The sequence below is a fragment of the Loxodonta africana genome, chromosome 6, assembly GCF_030014295.1.
Source record: "Loxodonta africana isolate mLoxAfr1 chromosome 6, mLoxAfr1.hap2, whole genome shotgun sequence".
Taxonomy (NCBI): Eukaryota; Metazoa; Chordata; class Mammalia; order Proboscidea; family Elephantidae; genus Loxodonta; species Loxodonta africana.
The window spans coordinates 12,076,951-12,097,857 of NC_087347.1; the positions used below are offsets into that span (position 1 = coordinate 12,076,951).

The following is a 20,907-nucleotide window of genomic DNA, read 5'->3' on the forward strand; positions in this document are numbered from 1 at the left end:
TCCCAGCCTCCCCACCAGAAGGCTCTTCTCTCCAGCACAGCAGACCAGGGTGCTCGTTGATGACCAGAGGAACCACGCCAGGAGATTCAGACTGAGGAGCCCTTACAAAGAGCCTTGAGACTTTGCAGTGATAAGAGGTAGCTATGGATGATGAGGCCCAGGTCCTCCCGGCAGCTCCCAGGGCCATGGTCTCACTCCCGTGAAGGTCAGAACGCAGCCAGGTGCCTGGCATTGCAGCAAACACCCCTCTTCTCTGAGTTTAGGGTAACTGGACCGACAGGTATTAGTCCCTGTCCTTTGCCCTTGGTTATCTAATGGGTAGAGTGACGCCTTCCCTTCTAGTACGATGACCAGTTCAGCCTTTGGCTCCACAGCACATGGCAGTGGAACACAGTCATCCTGCCCAGTGTGATACAAGGGACAAGGCCCACCACCAGGCTCTGCGCCCTCCTGACTGCCTGAAACCGCTCTCTTCCTCCTGTGTGACAGCACTGGCACTACGGTGAGTCAGTGTCTTAGGCTGGGTTCTCTAGAGAAGTAAAACCAGTGAAGCGTATGTATGTGTTTCTGTATGTGACACATATATATACATATATATACACACACATATACGTAGAGAGAGATTTATCTCAAGGAAATGGCTCACACACTTGTAGTGGCTGGCCAGTCCCAAGTCCCTGGGTCAGGCATCACACTGGAGGTTTCTCCTGATTCAGTAGCTGCAGGGGCTGTTGAGTGATGAGCATAAGATCAGTAGGTCAGACAACAGGCTGTTGGCTCACAGGCTGCAGAGTCCAACAAATCCCAAGATCAGCAGACAATACAGCAGGCAGCTGGCTCAAGTACCAAGAATCAGAGGCCAGATGATGACGAGCTGGATGCACAATCCAGAGTGTGCAAAAGCCAGTGAGCTTATATATATATATATATATAGGATGTAGGCAACACCCCCAAGGAAACTCCCCTTACAGTTGATTGGCTGATCACATCAGATCACATCATGGAGGCGATTACATTATATCACAAAATGGAGGATAACTACATCATTACCTAACTGCCAAATCACTGAGAATCATAGCCCAGCCAGGTTGACACACAACCTTAACCATCACAGTCAGCCTTGCTTTCCTCCACTGTCGAGTTTCCTCCATCCCCATTTCCTGAAGCACGAGTTTCCTTGGATGAATTGCCTCTGCCCTTTTCTGCAAGTGTAGAGGGACTATTGATAAGCTGCTGGCCCTTTGGCAAGTCAGGCTAATCAGACTCTCTTTTGGGTGTATGACTCCTGAGTGAAGCGTCTTATGGTGTTAAAACAGGGGGAAAGCATTTGATTTACAGCAGCTCGTTAACAACTTGGCTGAGTTGTTCCTCATGCTCAATTCCTGGAGCTGCTCTGGTACCTGGGCTGAGTCTAGGCTCGGTGCACCGGCCTTCCTGCCCGCTATGTACTTCACTCTGTATCTCAGCAGTGAATTGTCTTTTGTCTAAGCAAGATGGAGTTGATCTCTCTTGCTGGAAAAAGCCCTAATTGATACAGATATGTTTATGTGTTGATTTTATAAATTTTATTTATTTATGGCTTACAGGGTCAGGTACTTTCTAGGTGCACAACACATATTAACTCATTAATCCTCGTGGTAATCCAGTGAGCTGTATACTCCTAGTATCTCCATCCTACAGGTGAAACTAATGCATGGACACACAAGTTAACTGCACAAGGACACAATACCAGTCAGTGGAGGACCTGGATTTCCACCTACATGGGCCAACTTCAGAGGCTGTACTCTTAAACACTAGGGTGTGCTGCTCCCCACTTCAGATCAGCACTTCTAATTTGCATAACCAAATAGAGCAAACTGCAATGGAGGCTTGATGAAAAACGAAAGCTATGATGGGGTGATAAAGAGCTGTATTTATTGACATGTAACTATGTGCAAAGTATATTTTTAAATGAAAACATTGGTTATATCACATTTTCTTTATTAAGATAGTAGGCACGTGCACACACACACACACACGCTATAAAGACTAGAATCATTTCTTTAAATTGTCAACCATGGTTATTCTCCTTACCTGGAGAGGCTTACTAAGCATTGTACTTTTTTCTTCGTGGTAGGAGGTGCGAGGCGGAATTGTTTAGCCTTTACTTTGGAGGCTTAACTTTACATGCCTCAGACCACTGAACCCCTGAAAACTTTACCTATATGGCAGGAGTGTACTATTTATTTCCCACCATCTGGAATGCATATGATTTAACAAGGCATTCAAAAGACTTGTAACTTCTTGCTCAGTGGGTCTAACTAACATATAAAAAAAACCCAGATATAGTCATCACTATATTAGACTCTCTCTCTCTCTCTCTCTCTCTATATTTTTATATTAGACTATATATATATTTTTGGACCAATGTATTATAGAAGGTTCAGGGAGTCTTTATTCAAGCAAGATGCCATGGTAGCTCTATCTTCCAACAAGGGGCAGGGAGACTCTTCTGTAGGACTGGTGGGCTCAGGGGAATCTGGAGGTCAACGTTCTTGTGTGCATCTACCCAGATATCCCTGTTCTGAGCTTCATGGCCTTGCTCCTTCTTTGTCAGAGCCTGACTTTGGCATGAGATACCACCCTAACCTTAGAATTCAGTCTTCTGTGAAGCTCTGCCATTTAAAAAATTAGGACCTGTGCCAGGTCCTCTTTACTGCCTGCCTTCAGGCTGTAGGTATGGTGGTCTCTGTATAAATGCTGCCTTTAATGGTTGCTAATAAAAAAATTTTTTTTTTTTTTATTAATAGATCTGACTCATCTAAGCCTGTCATGTACTCTTTCCAACACATCAATGGGACTTATCAAAAGCCACACAAGTCCATAGTTCTTATAGTTACAATTTCTCCCTTCTTAAATCCCAGACAATTGCACCAGCTAGTTATTCCCTTCACTATAGCTCATCTAGTTTATCACAGGTGAAATTCTTGGCAATTACTCTGTTACAGCACTCCAGGGACTATCAGTACTCCACCTGTCACCATCTGGCTAGAGAGTGATTCTACCCCAGAATGTCATCCTAAGAGCATACTTTCTAGGACCATTTCTGGTACCAACTATCTTTGGTTGAGGCTCCTAAAAGAATAGAATGAGATGAAGTCTCTTAGTGAAGTGATTTATTCTAACAGTTCTCTAAGAAGGGAGTGAGGGAAGAATGATAGGGTGAGTGGAAAGCTAAGCAAGGATGCACCTACTTGATCCCACAGGGAGGACAGGAGCGTCAATCACACCAGAGCACTGGCTCCACCGTGAGGCCACAGGGCCATGACCTCCAGGTAAAGCCGGATCCATTTAGCTCAGCAAAATCCTCTGGAGAGGGGTAGAAAAGGGCATTTGGCATTATTACAGCATTATTACACAAGTGAACTGTTCTCATTTGTTTCCAGAATAGCAAACACTTCCTTGAAATTCTTCTCAAATTCAGCCTCCAGTTTAAGTCCCATTTGGCCGAAGTCCTTCAGCTGAAAGAAATAAAAAAGACAAAAATAATAATACCCATCGTTTAGATTCGTAGACACCTTACAGGTCAGAATGAGCAGGACTCTAATATTAAACATCGAAGGTGTTAACTGAGAGTTCCATTAGTCAGGTTAAACTAAAAACCTCTTGAAGCTAAAAGTAACTTCTGTTCCCTGATAGAGTGAGTATTTCTTATTAACTAGACACAGATATGAAAGAATTACTGTACTTAAGGCCTAATACTTATTTTAGTGAGAGTTATGAAAGTAATCAGTTTTATTTGTAACAATTCAGGCAGTATGGAAATGTCTAAAGTAAATCTATGGCCTCTCTCATTTGCTCACAGTCACATCCATCCTTCAGGTGAGCCCTGTCACTATAGGGACCATCACTGACAAATTCACATGTAACAGAATCTGGGCTTTGAGAGCTCTGAGAAGTCTGATGCAGTGTATTTGGGGGGAGAGAAGAAGTGCACTACGATTTTAAAATGCAATTCTCCTGTCCTTAGGTGCGGGAGCAGGATGTCCTCTACTGTCCCCTCTGGGCTCCAGCTACCTCTGCAGAGCAGAAGGAACTCTCAGAGGCCTGGGCTTCTGGGTGCAGTGAAACCAGCTGGCTCACTGTCACTATGCCACAATAAGCTTAGGCCCTGACCTGAAAAAACCATTCACTTCTGGAATCCTTGCTTATGCAGGTTTGCTACCCCTGAGGGAATCTGTGAAGTTTCCCAGGTGCCAGAAAAAGGGGGCAGAGTGGCTCTATACAAAGGAAAGGAAGTGGCAGCAGGGAAAGCCCCCTACCTTGTAGGATGCTCTGTGGTTCTGAAAGATGAGGCGCATGTCCTGCACGAACCCCTCCACTCGGTGGTAACCCTTCTCACTCAGTCGCTTCTTGATTTTGTTCAACCACATGGGCTCCTTTAGGACCTGAGGATCCTCTCTGTTCTGGGGACAACAATGCCAAAGGTAGCACTGTTAGCATAGTTCAGTGTCTACACTCTATGGATTCCCATCAAGTCCAGTTGGAATACAACATGGTAAAGATACTGGCAGTTTGTGCTCTCAGTCCCACGGGATTCAACTCACAAATTCCACTGGTGACAATTTCTAGGCCACATAAGTGCATAGCAGCCAGTAATCATGGCTTGTTTTTGTTATTACTCACATAGTAATAATACGGAATGTTGGCAAAAAAGGAGCTCTCTGGACAGCAATAGACCTTCAAGAGGAGGAACTCACATTTCTGCAAAAGAAGGAGGCTGTGAATGAAAAGCAGCTTGGAAGTATGAGCCCGACCCATGCCCAGACAGAGCCCATGACTCAAACCAGTCATCCAGAAGGTTCCTGAGCAAGCATGGCTCTTGGAAATGGACATATAATGGCTTGAAAACAAGTCTTGGTGTTAAAACAGTGTGATGCATATATGGCTTAGCAGAGTGTACTCTCTTTGGGTGCTTTGTGTGGTTGTGCTTCTCACATGTAAAGGGAAAGGAGAAGGCTTGGGGCTTGCAGTTGACTCACCATCTGTACCTCAGGCAACATCTCCCTCTCCAGGATCTCAGATTCCTGTTGACACTGTTGGCTTCCTGAAGATTCCTTCATCCTGCAGAAGATGCAGCTCCACGGGGTCCTGGGAGGTCGGGCATAAAATGAGCAGGGGGCAAGGCCCTGGAGACAGTCACCTTTCCCATGGGTGTCACTGGCCTCCTTTCAGGAATGGCTGAGGGTCTCAGCCATCCAGACATCACAGAGTGTCCTAGACTCCCACGTGTGACCTCAAGCCAATGACCTCCTCCATTAGTGGTAGTTCCGGGGGTATCAGCCCACAGAAGGAGGGGTCATGGTGAGTGACAGTCTCTTCTTTCTCTGTCTGAGCTTCTAGTAGCACAAGGATCCCTGCCTGACAGGACTGAGTATCAGAAAGTGGGCCTTAATTCCTGAAGGACTTGGACCTTCCTCTGTCTGATGGGAGCAAGTGAAACACGGGAGCTGGGTGATGTTTCCTGTGTTTTCTGAATACGCACAGAACACAAACAGCTGTCATTTCTGACCCAATTCTTTTGGACAGGGCTCCATGCTGGAAAACTTCTAGGAAAGGACAGTTATAGCAAAGGGGCCCAGTCACTGCTTTGAGTCTCAGAGGAGGTATCTTTGATTCACAAAGAATGGTAAGCTCTTGCTGCCAGCCCCATTGTCATGGATTGAATTATGTCTCCCCTAAAATCTGTGAATCAATTTGGCTGGGCCATGTGATTTCTGGTATTGTGTGATTTTCCTATATGTTGTAAATCCTGCCTCTATGATGTTAATGAGGGAGGATAGGTGGCAGTTGTATTCATGAGGCAGGACTCAATCTACAAGATTGGATTGTGTCTTGAAGCAATCTCTTGACATGGAAAGAATCCAGCAGAGAGACAGGGGAACCTCATACCACCAAGAAAGCAGGGCCAGCAGCAGAGCATGTCCTTTGGACCTGGGGTCCCTGCGCAGAGAAGTTCCTGGTCCGGGGGAAGATTGATGAGAGGGCTAACTGAGAGAGAAAGCCTTCCCCTCGAGCTGACATCCTGAATTTGGACTTTTAGCCTACATTACTGTGAAGAAATAAATTTATCTTTCTTAAACCCATCCACTTCTGGGTATTTCTGTTATAGCAGCACTAGATGACTAAACTAAAAAAAATTTTTTCTTCCATTAAATAGCTCTAGATCACACTTCTAGATCCCTGTACACAAGGACCCTGCTCCTTCCCAGTCTAGATGAAAGCAGGAACTCTGCAGGGTGAGTGTACACAACAAGAGAAGGGGGCCCTAATAAGAGGGGTGGGAGCTGGGGCTGCATCTCACTAACCTCTCAACTTCCACAGGTGGGATGTGACATTCCTCGTGAAAGGATCTCAAACAAGTGTCACAGCAGAACAGCTGTCCTCCATCGCGGCACACCTCACACTCTTCTGAGTTTCCTGGCTGGAAGATGCAATAATGCCTTCATCACCAGGGTTGCTGAGGCCCCAAAGGCTAATGCCATGGAATTCTAGAACACATTGCCTTTGCGTGCATAGCATGGACATGTACGTGCTTCTGCCTGAGATTTTAATGAACTACACTGAGTGGAGATCCCGGAGAAGACGTTCTGGCTTGCAGTGAAGTTCAGGAGGAGGGGTTGTGTATCCAGCCAGAAAAATTTTCCTTGTAAAACCAGATATCCTAACACAGAAAGACTAGCGACAAAATGAGTTGACAATTTTGTAGGACTCTGAATAATTTCATTATCCAGCAGCTAAAACAAGGACCTGAAACACCTTGTTAAGTCCATTTGCCTATATTATAATGACTAAATTGACTTGTGGAAGGGTGATTTACAAACATTAAAGGACAGAATGAGTCAGGTTTCTGTCCTTGGCTCTCTGTCTCCCCCAGATGATCAGAGTCACTCTCATAGCTCCAGCTACATCTGTATATCTATAGCTCCCAGATGCTCAGCCTCTCTACGGGACTCATACACATCCCAGTGTTCACCCAGTGCCTCCTCCGGGACTCTTGAAGTGCATCTCAAGCTCGTCCTGTGAAAATTCAGTGTATCCCCCTGTTGGTTAGGGAGTTAGTACTTACGTAAGGGCCAACTAAGTTATCGTTGTGAGGCTTCAGTCTTCTCTGTTGAAAAGAGAGAAAGATTGATTGACAATACTGAATGCATCCTTCATTTATTTGAACAGTCATCTCTTCATGGGAGTTAGCCAATCTACCCTTTGTTTCATAACTCACGGCAACCCTATGTACAACAAAGCAAATAATAGCGTACAATAAATGATCCTTCTGGGTTAGCATATAAGTTTATTTTACAGCATGGGAGCTGTCACCAGAAGATACAAGTGGAATTTGTCATGATCAGGGGAGCTATCATGTGGCGCTGAGAGTGGCAGTGAAGTTTCCAGAAGCCAAAGGCCCCAGTCAGCAAGAGGACCCACAGAAATAGTAAGGAATCCTAGGACTGTCACCTTTTGGAGCTTCCGTTCTTGCCCATGAAGAGACACAAAATATAGAGGCAACTACAGATTGTTGCTGTAAAAAGTCACACCTATGAATAAGGATAGATTGTTTGTTGGAAGTTGCCAGCTCATTTGAGTAACCTAGACTGTTACTCTTGACACCAGGGGAAACGTAGAGCTGTTGGTTTTTGAAGTACTCACTGAATAGATTTTTCTTCAGGAAACCCAGTGAATGAAATGTCCCAGTGTCTGAGAGTTCAAACAAGTCATAACATCAAATAACATCCCAGTGGAATATGAGGCCCCAGTAGCCAGTTATATGTGAACCTTGTAAGTCTGTGAATCTCTTACATGGCCACTTCTGCCTGAAGTATGTAAGAATGGCACTTCTCCACTTCACCTCCCTCATCAAGTTTTCATTCATACTCAATCTTAGAAAAACTATAGAAGACATGACTTATCACTTTGCCAGGAATCTACACTGCACTTAACCTACGTGTGTGCTACCTCCATAGCCTCCTTAGCTTTCTTTCATTGAGAGAAATCACTCACGTAGATAGAAGGGAGGTCTGCACAGTCCCACTGGTGAAGCCAAAGTTGTGGCATCAAAGTAAAACTTTCTGCATGTCAGCACCTCCTGTAAGCCACATGTGTATCCCAAGAGCTTCCTCCTCATCAGCAGTATCCTCATGAAGAGTAAATAATTTCACCTTGAGAAAGAACTCTGTATGTCTGTGTGTACATTTTATTGGGAGGAGTGGGAGGATATGACTGAACCAAAAAGAAATGTGCTTTCTGTTGCCTATCTCATGAAATGACAGTGGGTTTCATACTATCCCAAGGTGAGCTATCTGCTAGACTAGGGCAATCCAAATGATTGTGAGGAAACTTTTGCTCCATTAAATTTCATTTCAGTTATAAAAGTAAAATCAATGAAAAACATGTGGGCTCAAGTTCAAGATGATCCTATCACCTTATTATGGAATGCTTTTATGTATTACATAATCATGTTTGCTTTTCCAACTTTGACACCCTTATAAGAATGTAGAAAATTATGTAGTAATCACCTTTTTCCTCCTATGATATTTTCTTGGAGGATTCAGTAGAAATCCTTCCTGAAAGACAAAAAGATCCCAGAACGTGGTTAGTCTGTGTTTCTGTTTTGTGAGTCTGGCATTTCCAGTCTCCTCCAAAATATTTGTACCTGGATGTCCCACTGGCAGCTCAAACCTGAGGTGTCTAAATGAGAAACCATCTTCCTCTCCTCACCTGTACCTCTACTAGACTTCCATTGCCAGTAGCTGGAAAATCATCTTTAGAGCATTTCCCTTTCCCTTGTGCTTCATTCCCAAGTCTTGGAAGGTTTTCCTTCACAATCTCTTTTATACCAATCACCTCCTTTCAATTCCTACCAGTGCCACTCTGGCTGGACTTCTTACACCAGGGCTATTCAATCAACACATATTGGTTGCATGATTACTGGGTGTCAGACAGTAAACAACCTTGGGCACACAAAGATGGAGAAATGCTAGAGAAGTTTAGAGAGAAAAAGAGGCTGTATGGAAGTATAAAATGGTAGAAGGACTCTAGTAGGGGCCTCATAGAGCCCAGGGAAAGGATGACCAGAGATAGGTCAGTCTGGGAATATTCAGAGAGGGTGACATTGGAGCTGAGCCTTGTAGGTTGAGTATGGGTTTTCCAGGCAGAAAAGAAAGTAAAGTCATTTGAAGGCCCCATAGCTGTCTAAAATAATGGCTTAAATATGTCATTCCCCAAATCAGAAGACTTCTTTGGTTCCCCATTGTCAAGGCAATTATATTAAACTCATAACCCCATTGATGGATCATGCCGTATCACACACAATCTACCTTCCTAAGCCCTCAGAGCCAGCTCAGTCTTGGCTCTGGTTTTCATGGCGTTCTTTCTCTGGAGTGTCCTCTTACCACTTGTTTGACTGTCAACTTTTCTTTCTTTCATGCATGAAGTTGTCTGTATGCAGCCAAGTCAGAAAAACCTTTCCCTCCTCTGAGTTTCTGCATCTCTTCCTGAGAAGCCCCTCTTACAACACTGATCTGCTGCACTGTACTATGGTTGTGAATGCGGAGTCCCTCTGTCCCAAGTGAAAGGAAAAACTTGGAGCATCAGGGCTTTAGCTATAACTCAACAAATACTTGATGAGAAAACAGTGACCTTACTATTAGGATACAACAAGGCAGGGCACATCTCCTGGCCCTTGTCATTGGAATACCTCCATCAGCCACCGTAGGGGCCGTCCGCCACAGCGCACACTCAGCTTCCAGTACTTTGCTCTTGCGTGGCCTCCTTTGATTTCAAATTCCCTGGGGGTGAGCCAGTTCCCATCCTCATGCTGTATACACTTTTCCGAGGCTCCTGTAAGACCAGGGTAAGTTGATCCTGAGGATTCCGTCCCCAGAGCTCAGACTGTGGCCTTCAACCACATTGGATCTGGAGCCAACCAATTTGGCCTCAAGATCAATAGCAGGAGAGTCTGTCTTCCCCTCCCAGACTTATAGGGACCCAAGTCCAACCTGAAAGTCCCCTCAAAAAAGATTCCTGCTATGTCATTTCTTTGACTTTCATGCATGAAAAAGGTGATAATTACCACCCAAACCAACCTTTTAAAAGTATCTCAAAACCACCTACAAAGGAAAACCAAGTGATTCCAAAGAATGAGAGGATTTCAATTTACTATTAAATTTTGGGGGCCAATGTGGAGGCAGAATCCTGGAAATGGCTCTTGGGTTCGTGGGACTGAGATCCCAGGTGGGTGCCCTGAGCTCAGAATGTTACCACCACTACATACATCTGCATTTTCTACCACCACACTTTTCAACCAGTTTGATGGCATTATTGAGCAGAGATTTTCTCATCCCTAAAATCATGATAGGTGATATTAAAAATGATTATAGAATCCAGTGGAAAATTTAGGTTATTTATAAGAGATAGTCATCACCCAGGCTCTTTCATTTAGTCATTAAGGAAATGCAAATCAGAACCACAATGAGAAAACATTTTCACACCCGTTAGAATGGTTATAATAAAAAAGACAGACAGTAACAAGTGTTGACAAGGATGTGCAGAAATTGGAACCCTCATACATTACTGGGGAGAATTTAAATGACACGGCTTCTGCAGAAAACATTTTGGCAGTTCTTCAAGAAATGAACATAAAGTTGGGATATAATCCAGCAATTACACTCCCAAATATATACCTAAGAGAAGACATACGTCCACACAAAAACTTGTACATATATGTTCATAGCAGCATTATTCAAAATAAGCAAATGTCCATCATCGGATGAAACAAAATGTGGTATATCAATACAATGGAATATTATTTGACAGTGAACAAGAATAAAGTATTAATATGTGCTACAAAATGGGTGAATCTTGAAGACATCATGCTTAGTGAAAGAAGCCAGTCACAAAAGGTCACATAATATATGGCTCCATTTATGTGAAATGGCCAGAATAGGCAAATGCGTAGAGCAGGAAATAGAATAGTCATTGCTTAGGGCTAGTGATTGAGGTGGAATAGGAATTGGGATTGATTGCTAATGGTATGAGGTTTCTTTTAGGGGGGGATGAAAAATGCTAAAAAATTAGATTGTGGTGATGATTGTACGACCTTGTTGAAATTCAAAAAGCTACTGAATTGTACATGAGTTGTGTGACCCCAATACTCCACAACATGTTTTCTCCTTTTCAAAATGGGTGATTGAGATGCCATGATGAACCTATAAGTTTGTTTTTTTTTTTCCTGCCTGCCTTCTCCTTTTCGCATATTTTTTTAAATGACTTTGTTGTGTTCTGTCTGGCTATCTGTGACTTACTATCCCCCACATGAAGATTAAGGTCCATACGTCTGCTCTGTAAATCTTTAGCCTGATAAGGAGTCTTTTGTAGTTCTCTCGTAATGTGTAACTTATCTGGCCATCTGTGGGCTACGTGCCAATAAAACACTTTTAACAGTCATATATAAGCTGTGATGTAAAATTGCCTTTTAGGAAGCCATAAAGACAGGCTGCGTTGCTGTCGGGCTTTACCTTTGGTGCCACCCCCTAAATAAACTTTCTCTCTCTTTCTTACTTGGAGTACGTTCCATTGGCTCGACTGCTCCAGGGCACGGACCCTAATCGGGCAATAGTTGTATGGTATGTGCATTGTATCTCAGTAAAGCAATTTAAAAAATAAACATAAGTCAAACATTTTATATTAATTAGTGTCCCAAGAGCCACATTAAGGAAGAGAGGTCTGAGATGAAGTCTGTCACAATAGATACTTTTGCAAAGCTTTAGGATTTACAAACACAAAACGTTTTCCGTTAATTATGTAAATTAAATCTCATAGCTACATGAAGCAGATTTTTAATGAACGTTCCCTTATTTAGGTGAGGAATTTCAGGCTCAGAAAAGTCCACTTCTCTACCCAGAATGAAACAGTCACTGTTAGCATAGCTAAGGCGAGGACGCAGGCTTTCTGATTCTAAATTCTGCAGTATCGTTATGTAACGTACCAGTCCTGGTGGTGAGGATCTAGAGGGGACAGAGCTTATAAAGGTTGAGGTCGAGGGCCTCTTTCCTTTTACGTATGATTCAAAGTAAAATGGGTGACATTTTCCATCTGTGGAACTAAGTTCCTGCACTTGTCTTTGGTTCTTTGGGCATCACTATGGACACTTCACGTGAGAGTGAGCACCTAATAGGTATAATTTTTTGAAAGTGTGAAAATATCATCTTAGGTTTACCTTTTTAAGGAACAGGAATTCCAGGCACTTAATTGTGCTTATGGGGAACCTGTGCATAGATCAAAGAGGCAATTGTTCGGACAGAACAAGGGGATACTGATTGGTTTAAAGTCAGGAAAGGTGTGTGTCTGGGTTATATCCTTTCACCATACCTATTCAGTCTGTATGCTGAGCAAATAATCTGAGAAGTTAGACTACATGAAGAAAAATGGGGCATCAGGATTGGAGGAAGACTTATTAACAACCTGTGAAATGCTGATGACACAATCGTGCTTGCTGAAAGTGAAGAGGACTTGAAGCACTTACTGATGAAGATTAAAGACTACAGCTTTCAGTATGGATTATACCTCAATATAAAGAAAACAAAAATCCTCACAACTGGACCAATAAACTACCTCATTATAAACGGAGAACAAATTGAAGGTGTCAAAGATTTCATCTTACTTGAATCAACCATCAATTTTCGTGGAAGAAACAGTCGAGAAATCAAATGACATATTGCATTGGGCAAATCTACTTCAAAAGACCTCTTTAAAATCTTAAAAAACAAATATGTCACTGTCTAAGTTATTTAGTGCTGCTGTAACAGAAATACCACAAGTGGATGGTCTTAACAAGCAAATTTTACTCTCATAGTTTAGGAGGCTATCGGTCTGAATCCAGGGTGCCAGCTCTAGGTGGAAGCCTTCTCTGTCATCCTTGGGGGAAAGTTCTTGTCTCCTTCCAACATTTATGGGCCAGCGTTCCTTGGAGATCTCCACGTGTCTTGGCATCAGTCTTTCCCTGGGTCTAGGAGCTTCTCAGCACAGGAATCCCAGGTCCAAAGGATGTGCCCCACTCCTGACTCTTCTTCTTGGTGGTAATGAGATCCCCTTTCTCTCTGCTCACTGCTGTCTACTTTTGTCTCTTGTAGGGCAGTGAAGGGCAATAACATCCCACCCTAATCCTGCCTCATTAACCTAACGAACATAACCTGATCCTCACTAACATGACTTAATTGTACCTCATTAACATAGTGGGCAGCTCACTCCAAATGGGACCTTAACTACTGGCATAGAGGCTAGGATTTATAACACAACACAAAATGGATAATCAGATCACAAAATGAAGGACAACCATACAATACTGGGAATCATGATCTAGCCAAGCTGACATATATTTTGGGGGACACAATTCAATCCATGACAGTCACTCTGGTGACTAAGGTCTGCTTGACCCAAGCCATGGTATTTTTAATCGTCTCATGCATGAGAAAGCAGGACAATGAGAAAGGAAGACCAAAGAAGAACTGATGCATTTAAATTATGGTGTTGGCAAAGAATATTGAATATACCATGGACTTCCAAAACAAATCTGTCTTGTAAGAAGTACAGCCAGAATACTCCTTAGAAGCAAGGATGGTGAGACTTTGTCTTGCTTACTTTGGACATGTTACCGGGAGGAACCGATCCCTGGAGAAGAACATCGTGCTTGGTAAAGGAGAGGGTCAGCAAAAAAGAGGAAGACCCTCAACGAGATGATTGACACAGTGGCTGCAACAATGGGCTCAAACATACCTATTATTTTGAGGGTGATGCAGTACCAGAGAACATTTTGTTCTGTTGTACGGGGATGGATTACCCCATAAGCAACGTACACACGGGCTTACTTATGCTTATTTACTAATCTGTAGTGCACAATTCCACCTGTTTTCCACCAGATCAAAGATGTGGTGAAACCATGTGAAATTGTGCACTACAGATTGGTAAAGACAATTAAGGTTATGAGTCAGTGGCACCTAACAACATCACAGTTACCTTGTTTCTTTTCTCAAGCCAAACTGGGATCATAATTTCTTGACTAATGTATAATTCACACGGTAATTCCATCACTTCTATGATTCCTTCAGAGAGGAATTACAAACTACTGAAAATAAATGAAACGCACCTTTTTCCAATTTCTTCTTATATAAAGTCCCTTTTACCTCACCACAGGTCACAGGAAGTACAAGGGAGTGAAAATCCACAATTTTATCTGTGTGCTTTCTTGAACCTAGAAGAGAAGATTTCTTTATTCATTCTCATTTTACAATAGTGCACACCTCCCTCCTGCCCTGTTGAGGTCATTCCTATAAAGACATAGAGGTCTTTTGGAAGCTTGATTCCACAGATCTCTAGAATTTCAAAACTTTTCTTCCTAGTGGCATTTTTGATACATAACTACAGAATGTCTTCCCCAATTTCACCCCCCAAATCTCAAATAGAACAGAATGCTTTAGCTGAGAAATCAGGCTTCAATAAAACTCTCTTAAAGCCTAATCTCTTTGGCCCCATTGATGCTTACATGACAATGAAATATACAGCTGCTATCACTGTTCTGACCGCTCCAGCTAGACAGTTTTTCTGTAGTTAGCTAGAGACAATGTCAGAGACTGTTCTCATGTCTCCCCATTTAAGCAGTGAGTGGACATAGAGAAAGTAGAATAACGGGGCAATATAATGGAGACAGTGTCTGTTTTCAATTTTTGTTCTGTTTTTTTTTTTTTTTTTTCTTTTCTTCCACTTTATCTATGGCTGAAAGAGGAGCATGAGGAGATCTAGAATAATTTGTAAAATTGCACAGGGAGGAGGGTGACTGGAGACCTGATAACTAGTTTTGAGATAGGTAGACTATTACAGGCAAATTTGAGAAGACTTTTTGGTGCAAATGGTTGAGTACTGGTCTACTAACCCAAAGAGTGGCAGTTTGAACCCACTCAGAGGCACCTCGAAAGCCTGTTTCTGAAAGGTCAGCCATTGAAAACCCTACAGAGCATAGTTATATTCTGAAACACATGAGGTTGCTGTGAGTTGGAATCAACTCGACAGCAACTATTTTTTTTTTTTTAGACTAGTGGAACTCAATGGGCCAAGAAGTACACTTAGTATAATTCTCCTCTTGCTTTACTGAGGGAAATAATTAATCAACTGAGAATCTGAAGCCTGGTCAAAGGAAAAGGAAATTTCAGGACATAGACCTCTGACTACCACTGTCAGCCATCCTTAGAGTGCAATCTGTGGCTCTCTAACCAGCAAAGAGGATGGTCAGCTAACAACTCATAGGTTAGACCCTTTATATGACAATAGACTATTTCTTGCCTCAAAAGTTACCAGTTCAGTGGAGGCAGCGCTGCTGTGGCTCCTGGACACCAGGGTCTAGTTGCAGATCCATCACCAAGTTACTTGCCTATAGTATTATCATTTTCTCTCCCTGACATGTTGTGGAAATTGACTGAATCTGAAACGCGTCTCAACAATTAGTATAGCTACATAAGCAATCAGGGAAATGAGTTTATTGATAAAAACCCAGAGTAAAGCATAGGAATTTAAATGTTTAATTATTGGAAGTGCATTCATTTTTTCTCCTTTACCTCTTGGTTGGCCTCTTTTTTGCTTCCGAGTTAAATGGATTCCAGGTCTGCCTCTCTTTCTCCCTGAGAACATAGACAAATGTCATGGTGACAGATGAGCATTGCATATAATAGTATTTTTCAAAAATTTTATTTAAATGTAACTTTCAAAGAGCCTGTCTAATGCATAAAGAAAAATATGTAGCTCCAAGCTTTTAAGCTACCAAGATTTTGATGGCTAACCTATATTTCCATTTTTATATCCTCACATCAGTCCTTGAAGCCCTGGTGATGTAGTGGAAAAGAGCTTGGCTGCTAACCAAAAGGTCAGCAGTTCAAATCCACCAGCTGCTCCTTGGAAACGCTGTGGGGCAGTTCTACTCTGTCCTATGGGGTTGCTATGAGTCAGAATCGACTCAATGACACCTTACAACAACCACAACACATCAGTTGAAAAGAAAAATGTAATTATAGAGTCTACTATGCCAGGAATGATTTGACCCCTTTAACACTAGTGATCAAAGACCAGACCAGTTGTGGGATGATTTCAAGGACATCATGAATGAAGATAGCAAAAAAACCGGTTGCCATTAAGTCAATTCCATCTCATAGCAACCCTATAAGACAGAGTAGAACTGCCCCATAGGGTTTCCAAGGAAAGGCTGGTGGATTCAAAATGCAGACCTTATGGTTAGCAGCCAAGCTCTTAACCACTGTGCCACCAGGGCAAAAAGTCATTAAAAAGACAGGAAACAAAGAAATGACCAAAATGGATGTCAGAAGAGTCTCTGAAACTTGCTCTTGAATGTAGAGCAGTTAAAGTGAATGGAAGAGATGATGAAGTTAAAAGAGCTGAACAGAAGATTTCAATGGGCGGCTCAAGAAGACAAAGTAAAGCATTATGACATGTACAAAGACCTGGAGATAGAAAGCCACAAGGGAAGAACACACTTGGCATTTCTCAAGCTGAAAGAACTGAATTAAAAATTCTAGCCTCAAGTTGCAATATTGAAGGATTCTATGGGAAAATATTGAATGATGCAGTAAGCATCAAAAGAAGATGGAAAGAATACCCAGAGTCTCTCTACCAAAAAGAATTGGTAGACATTCAGTCGGGACACAGCATATGATCAAGAAATGATGGTATCGAAGGAAGAAGTCCAAGCTGCATTGAAGGCATTGGTGAAAAATAAGGCTTTAGGAATTGGCAGAATACTAATTGAGATGTTTTGACAAAAGGATGCAGTGCTGGAAGTGCTCACTCGTCTATGCCAAGAAATTTGGAAGGCAGCTACCCACCCAACTGGGAGAGATCCATATTTGTGCCTTTTCCTAAGAAAGATTATCCAACGGAATGCAGAAATTAACAAACAATGTCATTAATTTCACATGCAAGTAAAATTTTGCTGAAGATCATTCAAAAGTGGTTGCAGCAGTAAGTACATCGATGTGGAACTGCCAGAAATTCAAGCCAGATTCAGAAGAAGACGTGGAAGAAGCGGTATCATTGCTGATGCCTGATCTTTGCTGAAAGCAGAGAATATCAGAAAGATGTTTACCTGTGTTGTATTGACTATACAAAGGCATTAGGCTGTGTGGATCATAACAAATTATGGATAACATTGTGAAGAATGGGAATTGCAGAACACTTTATTGTACTCATGGAGAACCTGTACATAATTGTTGATAAGTTTGTTTTTCCTTGTGGCAGAGTAATGCATGAAGTCTTGATACAGGCTACAACCTGGTTGAATCTAGCTTTCTGCTTACAGTTCAACACGCCCACCCATTGTAATAAACCAATTATACAAGCTAAAGGAATCTCCATGAACAGTAGATAAAACTCAGAGGAAAAATTAGATCATGGGTAAATAAGAAAAAAAATTATGATATAAATGCAAACAATTTACAACCCTCTACCAAACCAAACAGGTTTGCTTTCTAGATTTCACTGCTTTCACGTGACTAGTAAGCTTGACTAGGAAGAACATTAAGGAGGATCAATGTCCCTCAAAAACTTAGCAAAAATTGTATTGACCTGCAGAGCAAAATAAAAGTGGCACAGACTTTGTCTTACCCCAAATCTTGGCAGAGCCTTGAAGATTCACTTTCACCTTTGTTCCTCTCGAGACCAAGGGGCCATCCACTTTGCCGTTATCTAGGGAAAGGAAGAGAAATGTAGAGTTGGCAAAACAGCAGCTCACACTTCAGACCCACAGCAGGGCAGGAAACACTGGGTTCATTTCTGGACCCTCACTCATCATACACTCAAACAGGAAAGAAAGTAAATGGAAGGAGTCTCAAGCAGACGTCCAGAACATTTTCCTATTTTGAAGAGGGTTGACTTTTAAATTACACACAGGACTTAATCATTCTATGGAAAGAAGTCTCTTAGGATTTGTTTATGTACACGTGACTTCAGTGAAAATGTTGTAATGACACAAGTAATTTGTTGTTTTGAAAATAGCCATTCTTAAAATGGATCCAACCACTTGTTTTTATTCCCCAAACAAAAATGTTCACTTCCACCAACAGGCAGCCATGTAAATTGGAAGGAACATAAGATTGATTAAAATAAATAAACTTCACTGAACTCTAAAATCTCTTTATATAGATCTATTAATTTAAAATTGGCAATACTTTGGAAAATGAGGGTTAGCTCTCATTGTCCAGGAGAGAAGAGTTACTTAGACCATTAATAACATAAACAAGATTTCAGGAGTCTGATTATAAATAATTCATACACATTATAGGAAATTTAGAAAATAAAAATGATATGAAATATCACCACCTGGAGATAATCACAGTGAGCTTGTTAAAAAATACTAGTCTTTTCTCCTTGCCTATTTTTTAAGCAACTTTTTATTATAAAAGTTGAACATGTTTAATATTTTGTATGTATACACATACATTAAAAACACAAATAAAGATATAAATATCTTTGACTCGATGGCACTGGGTTCTGGGTTATATTCCAATGACCAAAAGTAACCCCTGAATATATTTTTATAGATGAGCTTCTAGTGGTTTTTCTATATATCTGTATCTATATCTCTATATGGAAACCCTAGTGCCGCAGTGGTTAAGAGCTATGGCTGCTAACCGAAAGGTCGGCAGTTTGAATCCACCAGGCACTCCTTGGAAACTCTACAGGGCAGTTCTACTCCACCCTATAGGGTGGCTATGAGTTGGAATTGACTCAACGGCAATGGGTTTGGATTTTGGTTTTTTTATGTCTCTATATAGGCCCCTGTATAGCACAAACAGTTTGTACTAGACTACTAACAGAAAGGTTGGCAGTTCAAACCCACCCAGTGGTGAAAGACCTGATGATCTGCTTCCTTACAGATTGTTGTTGTTGTTAGGTGCCATCCAGTAGGTTCCAACCCATAGCAACCCTATATACAACAGAACGAAACACTGCCCGGTCCTGGGCCATCTTCACAATTGTTGTTATGCTTGAGTCCATTGTTGCAGTCACTGTGTCAATCCATCTTGAGAGTCTTCCTCTTTTTCACTGACCCTTTACTATACCAAGCCTGATGTCCTTTCTCCAGGGACTGATCCCTCCTGATAACATGTCCAAAGTATGTGAGAGAAAATCTCACCATCCTTGCTTCTAATGGGTATTCTGGCTGTACTTCTTCCAAGACAGATTTTTTTGTTCTTCTGGCAGTCTATGGTATATTCAGTATTTTTTGCCAACACTGTAATTCAAAGGCATCAGTTCTTCTTCAGCCTCCTTTATTCATTATCCAGCTTTCATATGCATATGAAGCGATTGAAAACACCATGGCTTGGGTCAGGCGCACCTTAGTCCTTAAAGTGACATCTTTGCTTTTTAAAGCTTTAAAGAGGTATTTTTGCAGCAGATTTACCCAATGCAATGCATCGTTTGATTTCTTGACTGCTGCTTCCATGGGTGTTGATTGTTGTGGATCCAAGTAAAATGAAATCCTTGACAACTTCAATCTTTTCTCCATTTATCATGATGTTGCTTATTGGTTCAGTTGTGAAGATTTTCGTTTACTTTATGTAAAGGTGTAATCCATACTGAAGGCTGTGTTCTTTGATCTTCATCAGTAAGTGCTTCAAGTCCACTTTACTTGCAAGCAAAGTTGTATCATCTGCATATTGCAGGTTGTTAATTATCCTTCTACCAATTCTGATGCTGAATTCCTCTTCATATGATCTAGCTTCTTGGATTATTTGCTCAGCATACAGATTGAATAAGTATGGTGAAATGATACGGATATATCAGGTTGTACATCAGCCAAGAAAACCCTATGGTTGTTGTTGTTTGTTAGGTGCCGTTGAGTTGGTTCCAACTCATAGCGACCCTATGCACAACAGAAGGAAACACTGCCTGGTCCTGAGCCATCCTCACAATCTTTGTTATGCTTGAGCTCATTGTTGCAGCCACTGTGTCAATCCACCTCATTGAGGGTCTTCCTCTTTTCCACTGACCCTGTACTCTGCCAAGCATGATATCCTTCTCCAGGGACTGATCCCTCCTGACGACATGTCCAAAGTATGTAAGACGCAGTCTCGCCATCCTTGCTTCTAAGGAGCATTCTGATTGTACTTCGTCCAAGACAGATTTGTTCGTTCTTTTGGCAGTCCATGGTATATTCAATATTCTTCACCAACACCATAATTCAAAGGCGTCAATTCTTCTTCGGTCTTCCTCATTCATTGTCCAGCTTTCACATGCATATGATGTGATTGAAAATACCATGGCTTGGGTCAGGCGCACCTTAGTCTTTAAGGTGACACCTTTGCTCTTCAACACTTTAAAGAGGTCCTTTGCAGTAGATTTACCTTATGCAATGAGTCTTTTGTTGTATATCAACCAAGAAAATGCTATGGAGCCTAGTTCTATTCTGTAACACAAGGGGTTGCTACGAGTGGGAATCAACTGGATGGCAACTTTTTTTTAATGTCTCTATTTTTTATAGAAAGAGATATAAATGTATAGAGAATGAATTATGGATATATAAAAACGTATTTTTTACAAACACACATATGTATACATATGTTTTACATACACACATATTTATAAATATGCCCCCAATCAATACATCTTACAGTCTGCTTTCTTCATCTAACCTTTTTTTGGAACATCTTTCCAAATTAATAAATATTCTCTTGGACCTAGCAAAGAAGGCCTCATATGGAGAACATTAGTACCTCCCCTTTAACCCTGGATCGTTTACCTCCGGACAATTACAGGTAAGATAAATTAAGCTACTATATTGGTAGCCCTGGACTTAAGACATATTTGAGT

At 41.7% G+C, this 20,907-nt stretch overlaps 1 protein-coding gene across 2 annotated transcripts in view; it reads right to left on the reverse strand.

Annotated features, from left to right (window-relative positions):
• Positions 1 to 2,733: 2,733 nt before the first annotated feature.
• Positions 2,734 to 20,907, reverse strand: part of LOC100660418 (nuclear body protein SP140-like protein) — a 55,982-nt gene continuing 37,808 nt past the window's right edge. For both annotated transcript variants that reach the window (XM_023557781.2, XM_023557780.2), the window contains 11 exons: positions 17,698 to 17,778; positions 15,642 to 15,704; positions 14,180 to 14,284; positions 9,734 to 9,876; positions 8,553 to 8,600; positions 7,109 to 7,150; positions 6,348 to 6,463; positions 5,022 to 5,130; positions 4,666 to 4,743; positions 4,302 to 4,445; positions 2,734 to 3,500 (listed from right to left, as the gene is read on the reverse strand). In XM_023557781.2, the coding sequence (XP_023413549.1) occupies positions 3,393 to 3,500; positions 4,302 to 4,445; positions 4,666 to 4,743; positions 5,022 to 5,130; positions 6,348 to 6,463; positions 7,109 to 7,150; positions 8,553 to 8,600; positions 9,734 to 9,876; positions 14,180 to 14,284; positions 15,642 to 15,704; positions 17,698 to 17,778 (1,037 nt within the window). In that variant the 3' untranslated portion in view covers positions 2,734 to 3,392. The remainder of the gene's footprint in view (positions 3,501 to 4,301; positions 4,446 to 4,665; positions 4,744 to 5,021; positions 5,131 to 6,347; positions 6,464 to 7,108; positions 7,151 to 8,552; positions 8,601 to 9,733; positions 9,877 to 14,179; positions 14,285 to 15,641; positions 15,705 to 17,697; positions 17,779 to 20,907) is intronic.